This window comes from Sorghum bicolor, chromosome 7 (genome assembly GCF_000003195.3).
Source record: "Sorghum bicolor cultivar BTx623 chromosome 7, Sorghum_bicolor_NCBIv3, whole genome shotgun sequence".
NCBI classification, from domain to species: domain Eukaryota; kingdom Viridiplantae; phylum Streptophyta; class Magnoliopsida; order Poales; family Poaceae; genus Sorghum; species Sorghum bicolor.
The window spans coordinates 10,005,145-10,015,388 of NC_012876.2; the positions used below are offsets into that span (position 1 = coordinate 10,005,145).

Genomic DNA, 10,244 nt, shown 5'->3' on the forward strand with positions numbered 1-10,244 from the left:
CGGACACAAGGAGTCAGTGAGCTAACCATTCTCCTAGACACGGAGTCAGACACACGGACAGCAACAATAGTGTTGTGCCATCTTGTGCAATCAGCACATGATCACATTCATAACAGCTACTGGGGAGAAGTGCGAAAAAGGTATACACACCTAGACATATCCCAATTCCCAACAAATTTGAGAGAACATGTCTCACTTCAACAAGACACTCTTAATCTTTTGTTACAGTTGGTTGAGTGCAACAGAGGCACAAAGCGTGCCTGTTTCCATAAAAAAAACACAGTGCCTCTAGAAAGGACTGAAATGAAAAGAATTTCCTTTCATCTAAAAATGTCCAAAATATAGGCAGATTTTGGCAAAATAAAAAAAGAAAACCCAATCATGGTGTAGTGTACCCTTATCCCAGCAAATATTCTTCCCATGCCATTTCAAACAAAACTGGATCTATTTCCTACGCATCTAAAACAGCATAAACTGAATAAGAACATACTGGATTCGGTCAATAAAAGATGCTGTTCAAATTAAACGGTTCTCATAAATTTAAATACAAATGTGCATCGATGACGGATAGAGCCGAACATTATTCAGCAAAGCTAATCATCATGACCAGTGTGCCAGTGTAGATCCGTTCATACAATAAAGAAACATTCATCGATCACTGCAGCAGTACAGCTAACCTATGAGGAAAGCAAAGAAATTCTGCAAGGATGACTAGCTAGGTATAGTCATCGGCTTCTGGCACTTCTTCCAGCTAGTCGTCGTCTGTGAGACTAAGCTCATACTGCTCCGGCAGGAACATGTTGAAATAACTCTTGAGATCCGGGTGCCCACGAAACAGGACCTTGACGCGGTCTACGATTCCACTGATGCCAATGCTGCAAACAATCCGTAAACAACACATCAGCCCATGATGCCATGCCACTACTGCTAGCTAGGTGCCTATGCGTGGTAGACGCTACATCTCTCGAGCAAGATCTAGGCTATAGGGTCTGGATCTGCAGGCTAGCTGCAAGTCGGTGCAAGGATCGATGGGCACCTATGGATGTACCTGTCAACTTGGCGGACGATGTCGAGAAACTCAAGGTACTTCGCTCGATCAAATGTATGCTTTACAGCCTGCACGAAGTCCACTGCGTCGTTCCATGTCGCAGCTGTTGCTAGTCTCCTTATTCCCCATACGACCAAACAAACACATCGGGTGGAAAATTATTAGATCAGAGTACCAGATCGCGAAGAAAACCGGCGACGAAAGGCAGTAGATATGTGTAGAAGCTACTCACGGGTTGTGAGCTGGGGTTGCCACCATGGGCGCAGGAGCAGCCTGCTCCTGCTCCTGCTCCTCCTCCCCTTCCTCCTCTCGTGCGCGCTTCATGGTAGCTGTCCCTGCCGTGACTGGTTTGCAATCACACACCACAGCAGTGCTGCCGCGGCCACATCTTAAGGACGAAGTGCGCAGAAAGTGACAACCTCGCCAACTAGCGTTCACCTGACGTGTAGTGATGAAGATGGAAGGCAGCGCACTGCAGGCACAGCACACGTTGCTGAGTTTTGTCCTTTGTGCCTTTTTGCGTTAGGAAGCCGCGGGAGAGAGCGTGGGCACGCCAGGCGGCGGCGGCGCTGTGTGCGCGGCTGGCCAGCACTGGTGTTAGATGGGGAGATGCAACGGAAAGGAAGGCTGTCTCTGGCTCTGGCACCAGCCTGGTAATTTCATGGCCGCCACCGTTGGAGCCATGGAGGCCCTCCCCTTGAGGGCGGAGAGGAGGATCACATATGCATATATGCATGCTTGTCGCGTGTTCCGTCTACTGTCCAGTTTGGTTTTTGGTCTTACACTCTTACGGACAGGCCACAGGACTCAGTCTCGCTGGCGCCGGCTGTGGACAGCACTTTGCTGACGATGGCTACTGGCTGTGTCCAGCAGGAAATTAAAACGCATACACAGATCAGGGTGAATTGAAGGGGTCTTGACTGTCATGTGGTGGTCCGATCCTGGTAGTTTGGTTACATACTATGGAGGGAGGGGAATGGAAGAGTACTTCGACGGGCCCAACATCTCATGCTGTGTATGCTGTGTTATTCTCAGGAACAAGGAGGAAGCAAAATCCTGGATTTGGGCAAGAAGCAGATTTTATTCTCATAGGCTTCAGTCGTTAATTTTAGATTCAAATAATGTGTACGTAGTCAACAATATACTCCTAAGTTGTGGTTGGTTTGCTGCTCCTCTTAGTAAAATACACGCCCAAATACGTTCATGAAAAAAGGTAGAGGCGGCAACGAGTGTTTGCTGCCGTGTTTTGTTTTCCGTTTTTCATTGAGTGCATCCGGCCAGAGATTCACTAGCAGTAGTGAACCGCACATGAGATGAGCTTATCGTGTCCACGCGAAGAAGCGTCTCTCACATCCTCAGATTTACATCCGAACCAAGACCAACAAGACTTTGCGCCTCCTTGGCCGGTCCACTAGCTACCATCGAGAAAAAGCCCTTCATCGCGGGTACGAACCCCGGCGGCCACGAAGCCCTTGTTTTTCACGCTAGCTTGGGGTGGCACGGCCATGTGGCTCATTTTACAGCCACACATATAAATCGATTTGTAAGGGTACTTGACGAACCGCCTCAACAAATCAGTGATTTATAAAGGCTCTTGCATGGAGCCGCCCCAACAAATCCTTATTGCAGTAGTGAAGTTGGCCAGCCTAACTAATCCAACAAAGAAAGCTAACTCTAGTAATTGCACAATAAGTTGTACATCCGTTGTACATCCAGTTGCAACATACAACTGTATTTTCTACTCCATAAATTTCAAATTATAAGACATTTTGTCTTTTCTAGATACATGAATTTTGGTATGCATTTAGACATGTGTATGTCTAGATACAAAGTAAAAGTACTGTAACCAGAAAAACGTCTTATATAATTTGGATTGGTGGGAGTAGTATTTAGTATTGCTACAAGATATTGTAAACCATATGCTACATTTTTATATGAAAAGTAAAATTAATTGGCATATTATATAGTACAAATATTTGAAAAGTACTTGAAGGCTATGTTCCTCAAACCATTACACATATAGCCACCTACCATAGCTGGGACAATATAAAATGAATTTCCCATGTTGGGTTAATCATTTGTTATACTTAGCATTTAATATATGGACCTTGGTATTTAAATACATTGCTAACTCCAGGTGACTATGTAACAAGTTGTATGCCCTGCTGTAATGCACTGCTGGCATATATTTGTTAGTATTTAATGATGACAAAAAATATTATAAATCATAATATGCATTTTTATTTGAGAAGTATAATTAGTTGGTATGTTTAAATTAGTACAGACAATAACTCAAGAATACTAAAGAGCATATTCCACGAACCATTACATGCAATAGCCACCTATTTCAGGTGCGTGAATATACACAACGACTTTCAGATTTATTTGATTTAGGTGAAGTAGGTTGGGCCAAGCCCAATTTAATCTAACAAAGATAGCTAACTCTAAGATTATGCAACAAGCTGTATGCCTACCAAAAGTGTGAAACAAAGACTATAGCACGGCATAAGAACTCTTCAACAATGCCTATAGAGAGGTAAATAATGCATAGATGTAATCATCATCCGCCGAGCAAAAGCTTAGCAGGGCTTTCGCCTTAGTCTTGTGCCGAGGAGAGCCGCAACGGCTTGGCTGACCAAGGGAAGAGGTGGGAGGTTCTTCAGCGATGCCTTGAAGAAGAAAAATACGATCACAATCCTCATCGCTGGCCCACCCAAGAGCTGAGCAGAGCTTTGACCCAGAAACCTTGTTGTCATGCTGTGGAGGTGGCACTCTACCCTCCCTGACAAGGGTCACATGGGAAGGGCATCCGCGGACATGCTGCCCCACCCTTGGCATGCCCACGGCTAAACCACGCACACCATTGCAGCGGCTCCACTGAATCTAAGCACGATGCCATTGGGTCCAGCGAAGAGGACGCCCAAGGCCACGCAGCCCCATGGCCAAACTGCATGCAAGGATCTATATTCACATCCATCTTTATTTACATAGATGGTGTGCATGCTGCACATTTGGAATGTCGAGACAACAATAATAGTGATGTATGCCTAGTGGGTATGTGTTGATATTTCTCATACGATTATAAATAAAAAAGTCAAACCCTATCCTAGTAATGGCATTAGAAATATTTGGGACATCTCCTAGCATTGCTTAAGTTAGGTTGTCATTCCCAACACAACACCAAAAGATGTAGTTGTACTTATGATCATGGCACTATAGATAATGAATAGAGGTTATCCGCAAGCGCACAGATAAAATACACTCGTCGTTGTAGCATTTCACCCAGGAAAGTTCTAGGTATCGTTATTTATAATTTTACCAGGGGAAGGTACTTGGAGGTATGAAAGCTATATCTTACACTTGTGTTAAGAGTTCCACCAGATCAATACTCGAAACAGGGATCAATCATATCATAAATAAGGATAATTAATAATAGGTCAATTATATCTCAAAGAGGTTCCACCGAACATTTTTCTACTTGGGCGTGATTCTAGAAAGAACTAGAAAATAGAGACTAACTCCTAGGGTTATTCTAACTATAGGTCATTGAGCTACCTTAATTAGTGCACACTACTACATATAATTTTAACGGAGGCAGGCATTTTGGATTAACCGAGGCGGGCATCCAAAATGCCTCAGATGAAACGTCACGGTAAATTGGACATTTTCTAAGGCGGTAAGGATGCCCGCCTTGGTTAATAAAATAAAAAAAAAATCTAGGCCCATCGATAGGGCCCGCTGAGCCCATCGACAAAGCCCACCAAAGCCCATCAGGGGACGGTGGCGCCCTAGATCCTCCGGTGGAGGATGGCAACCCGTGGATCCACCGTCGAGGGGCGCCACCGCCATAGATCCTCCGCTGGACGACGGTGGTGCTCGTGATCCGCTGCAAGGGGCGCCACCGCTCTGGATCCGTCGCCGCGAGCCCGCAAGGTGGAGGACGCCGGAGGTGGTGGAGGACGAGTAGGGAGTCGCTGCGGGCTTGGTTGGGAGAGGATGGAGGGGCGTGTCGCCCGCCATGCCCGACGGAGGGGTGGGTCACTGCGTTGGATCTGGCCTCACCCAGACCGAGGGATGGAAGGGGTGTTGCGTGCGCCGTCGGGAGGGAAGGAGAGGGGTGTTGCGTGCGCCGTCAGGAGGGAAGGGATGGGGATGGGAGGGAAGGGTGCCGGGTGGATCTCGCCTGAGCGCTAGGAGGAGAGGGGCTTCAGTCGTGAAGGAGAGGGGCATCGGTCGGGAGAAGGGAGGGGAGGGGTCGGGTGAGGGAAGAGGTCGGCTGAGGGAAGAGTGAGGAGTGGACTGAAACTAAGTCGCTAATATATACTCGAGTTAAATATCAAGCCCGAACGAGTCGAGGTGGACTGTTTGGGCTCTGAAATGGGCCACTATTATCCGAGGGGGCCTTATAAGATGGCCGCCTCAGTTAATGTATTAACTGAGGCGTTTGCATTAGAACAACCGCCTCGTTTAATCGATATTAACCGAGGCGGGCATTTTAAGTTGCTCGCCTTGGTTAATCGATTTTGCGAGGCGGTTTTTCTAACCGCCTTGGTTAATAAAAAATGACTGCATCGGTTAATGCCCCACATTAACCGAGGCAGTTGAAAATGCTGCCCGCCTCGGAGGCCTATTTCAAAAGGTCTTGCAAAATAATTTTTGTAGTAGTGGCAATTATATTTAATAACATAGTCATGACTTAACTTGTATCCATACACAAGAGACATTGCTAGGATGGGTCAGGAACATAGCAAGACATCACCCCGCAACTCAGCCTTACTAGTCCTATATTCGGGGAGTGGACTACATAAACGAAGTTGTCACCTTTGCGATCTACCACATGACCCGGAACATATGGTGCATTCATAGATAGGCAGTGTCTAAGCACCACGCTTACACAACTTCTACCACCCACCCATGATATCAAAGGCCCTAATCATTGTACGAACAAGGGTAAGCACTATATGAACAAGATGAACTACATGATTTAATTGATGAACTAGAAGATAAACACAATGAACTAGAAGACAAATAACTCAAATAGATTAACAAAGTTGAATACAAGAGAGAAGTACAAATCTTTACCTAGCCTCCTTCTAACTAGAATTGGAATCCAAGCGTGGCTTGACTCCTCTAATTCCTATTCTTATGTCTAGCTATGCTCTAATTGGTGGAGCTCTAAACTAAACTATGAGATATGATGGACTAATTGATTGATTGATTGATGCTAGGGGGGTCTGCCTCTGCTTATATAGCCCGGTAGGATGAACCGCAACCCTTGGATCAAACTGACATAGAAGAAGGGTCAGGTTGCATCATAGAGGTCGGTTGGAGGCCGCCACGAATGAGGGAGGCTTCCAGGTGGGCCTAGGCTGGCCGGCCTGGCCTATGGGGCCCGCCGGCCCCACCTAGCCGCCGCCAATCTTCCGCTTCGTTCCCATATCTTCTAGTGTCTTCTACGTCCTTCTAGTGCCTCTTTCCGATCTATTTGCATAATGAGTCGTGTCATGGATGGATTCTTTCCTTCTCCAGGTTTTGGATAAATCTCTGAAAAGACTATTTTGCTGAGCTGTGGATTCTTGTCGGTTTAGTCCCTAGTCTTGTAATGGACGATGGTTCTAGGGTCTTCAAGAGTCCTCCGGATCGTATCCATCGAGGACTTTCTCTCCGGTGCTCCAAATATGGCAAATGATATGTCTGTCTTATTCATCTCAATGAGCTCCCCATAATGGTGTACTTAGATTCTTCACTTGAGATACTTTTATATGGTGAAATATTGAATATCCTGCAAGACAAGTGAGAACAACACAACTCATGGAACTCGTTAGAATAAACCCCTATAAACTTACTTTATAAGTCATTTTAGATCTCTCCTTTGGTTAGTTGACGGTAAAAAATTGGAGTTAATTACCATCAACAGTATGGCAAGGTTAGCAAGAAACATGGACACAAGGAGTCAGTAATAAGCCAACCATTTTTTAGCCCACACTATGTGAAAAAGCGTTAAATTCACACCCCCTCTATAGACACCACCATGTACACGCGTCTACAGTACCACTACTACAGACGTGTTATACTAACATGTGTTTGTAGTAAGTCATCGGTGGGGTCGCCAGTCTGGCGAGATCAACACATGTCTGTAATAATAAATTATTACAGACATGTGTGTTGTTTTCTAAGTCTGGGATAACGAGGTCAAATGATACAGACGCATATACGGGACCACACGTCGGTAGTAACATCTCTTATTATAGACGCTTGTTCACAACATGCGTCTTGAGTACTTGTACTTGTACTAGACGTGTGTTCTATTTGCGTCTATAGTACCTGCAATGGTCATGACATGTGAATTGCAATAGATGCAAGTTAGGCTATACAAGAATTCATGTATGTGGTTAATAGATTGTACATACAAGTAATTATTGATCATAAATATGACTGCAGCCATTGACAAACCAACAAAAATATATATGTATATAATACATAGATCGATGTATTTCTAGCAAAACTACTTGGAGGGCATCACATACTACATCACATAGTCTTACTACTGCCGTATTACATCATCAACAAAAGTAAGTCATCATAGAGTTTAATTCACATAGATTCATCACCAAAAGTAAACACATCATCACATCACCATTAGTTGCTTTTTGACTGCGGCGGATGCATGGCGCCACACACCTTGCTCTACAGGTTGTTCACATTCTAAATCACAGAATGTAGATGCTCACCAAACTCGTCAAACTTCTTGTTGAAACACTCTTCCTCCTCTTCCTTCTTAGCCTTCTCTTTCTTAAGTTGATTAACACTACGTTGAAGACCATCAATACTGCACTAAATAAGGCATGTTCTCTCCATGAGGGGTTTCACCACATCCTTTGGGCCTCGTGCAAAGTACTTGGAGGGAGCACATAAGATAGAACCTACATGTACAGGAGCATAGAAACTGTTATTGGAACATATATATGAAAATTCAGCATACATCTCTGCTATATCGATACTCATGCATGCATTACGTTACATCACCAAGTTAAAGTGCAACTGCAAAGAGGTAAGAAAAAACCAGCCTTGCTTATTGCTGCCATACCTACCCAAACAAAGCCCAATTCCCCCTAAATTAAATTTACATACATACACATGACATGCATGCTGACTGCAAGCAAGTAATGGATCATATTTGAAACCAAGCAAACACAAGATGGATCAATCAAGGAAGTGGTAAATCAAAATGGCTGTGCAGGTGGAAACCATCACAATTCTATAGGGGAAGAAACAAAACTATGCAGTAAGTTCTACAACTACATCTGCATACATCTGCTACTAAAATTACATCACAAACTGCATCACCTGCTACACCAAAACTATGGATTATATATTCCTAGCCATGGGTGAAGGAGCTTGGACCCCCTACTTCGCCATAGTTGTTGTGCATCTTGGTAGCTGCTGCCCTTGGTGACGTGGACTTGGTTGATGGCGCCTTCCTCTCCTTCCCCCTCGCCTTCACCGGTGCCCTCAACACCACGGACGAGGGCACCTCACTACTACAAATTTTATTAACCGTGACCTTTCAAAATATCCCTCGGAGGTGGGCCGAGTTTGCAACCGCCTCGGTTAATGGTAGTCATTAACTGAGGCAGTTATTTTTTATTAACCGAGGTGGTTGCAAATAACCACCTTGGTTAATCCATTTACAGAGGCGGACATTGTAACACACCCGCCTCGGTTAATATAGATTAACCGAGGCGGTCATCCTAATGCAACCGCCTCGGTAAATGACTAACTGTGGTAGTTCACTGTAATGCAAACGCCTCAGTAAATCGAGTCCAGCCCGCTAGCCCACACAGCCCATTACTAGCTCCAATATATAAACCCCATTACTAGCAAACCCTAATTGCCTCGCTATATCTCTCAGAGCCGCACCCGCCCTCCCTCAATCTCTCCCCTCCACCCTCACTCCCCTCCCGAGATCTCCTCCCCTCTCTCCCCTCTCCCCTCCACACTCTCCTGATCCCCTCCCCTCCGTCCATGGCGTAGGCGGCCCCACTCCTCTTCCGAACCCCTCCCCTCTCTCTCCCCTCCACCCTATCCTGATCCCTCTCCCTCTGTCCATAGCATGGGTGGACTAACCTCTCTTGGATGTGTTCACGGTGGCACGTGCATACACGGCAGTCGGACCGTCCTTGGTGCTCCTCCAAGCTTCTCCAACCTCCTCGGTGGTGGACGCGGCCTCCTTGGTGGCGGATCTGGCCTCCCCGATGGTGGATCCCTCCTCTATGATGGCGGCCTTCCCCTCTCTCTAGTGGCACTGGCGGGCGGCGAGGGCCATGGCGGGGACTGCCTCTCACAACCATGGCATGGGTGTGGGCAAGGCGGACGGCAATGCTCCTTCGACGTGGCTACGGCGGCCGGATCCATGCACGTGGTGGCCGGATCCGGCCTACAGTGGGCAGATCCACGAGCAGTGGCGTGGATACGGCGAGCGGCGGTGGCTGCTCGTGGATGGGCTCGACGGGCCCATAGATGGGCTCAGGGGGACATCTAGGGTTTTTCTTTTTCTTTTTTATTTTTATTAACCAAGGCAGGCATCAATCCGCCTCAGAAAATGCTCCATTAACTGTGACATTTCGTTGGAGGTGGTTTACTAAAACGCCTCGGTTAATGCTTTTTTGCCCACCTCCGTTTATCTTTTGAGTAGTAGTGCCTTCCTCTCCTTCCTCCTCGCCATCACTGCTTGCGCCTCTATCTTTGTTGCCACGAGGAGCTTTTCCTCCTAGTAGCAATGATGCCGGCCTTCCTAGGGTACCACCCAGGGATTCCAGGATGACCTTTCTCTTGAAGATTGGCCGGGGGGGGGGGGGGCATGTACTCCTTGCTGTAGAGAACGAGCAGCTATGGGGGGGAATTTACCGTCTTCTCGTCCTTCTTCGACATCTACCTTGGTGGTGGCTACGTGTACGGCTATGGTGAGGAGCAGGGGAGGTGAGAGGCTAGAGTGGAGGTGGATGCACGCGCGGTGGGGAAGGCGAGAGAGGAGTGGACAAACAAGAGAGGCCAAGAGTTAATGCAATAGTGAAGGAGCAGTAGTTACAATGCATGCTTTGAAGGAGTGGAGAAGTCCACATTCAGACGTGTTTCATTGCAACAGTGATGGATGTGGCTGGTCCTGTATTAGCCTGCTATAAACGTGTTCTAAAAA

The 10,244-nt window shown here is 46.4% G+C and overlaps 1 protein-coding gene across 1 annotated transcript; it reads right to left on the bottom strand.

Annotated features, from left to right (window-relative positions):
* On the bottom strand, positions 500-1,487 carry LOC8086075 (paired amphipathic helix protein Sin3-like 6). The gene is made up of 3 exons (XM_002445201.2): positions 1,281-1,487; positions 1,049-1,165; positions 500-875 (listed from the first exon to the last, which is right to left on the bottom strand). The coding sequence occupies exons 1-3, from the start codon at positions 1,370-1,372 to the stop codon at positions 752-754; spliced, it is 333 nt and encodes a 110-aa protein (XP_002445246.1). The 5' UTR covers positions 1,373-1,487; the 3' UTR covers positions 500-751.

Coding starts and splice junctions, on each gene's coding strand:
- LOC8086075 (XM_002445201.2), bottom strand. CDS start 1,372: ATGAAGCGCGCACGAGAGGAGGAAGGGGAGGAGGAGCAGGAGCAGGAG. Junction 1,166..1,280: donor GCAACCCCAGCTCACAACCC/GTGAGTAGCTTC, acceptor ATGGGGAATAAG/GAGACTAGCAACAGCTGCGA. Junction 876..1,048: donor ATCGTCCGCCAAGTTGACAG/GTACATCCATAG, acceptor GATTGTTTGCAG/CATTGGCATCAGTGGAATCG.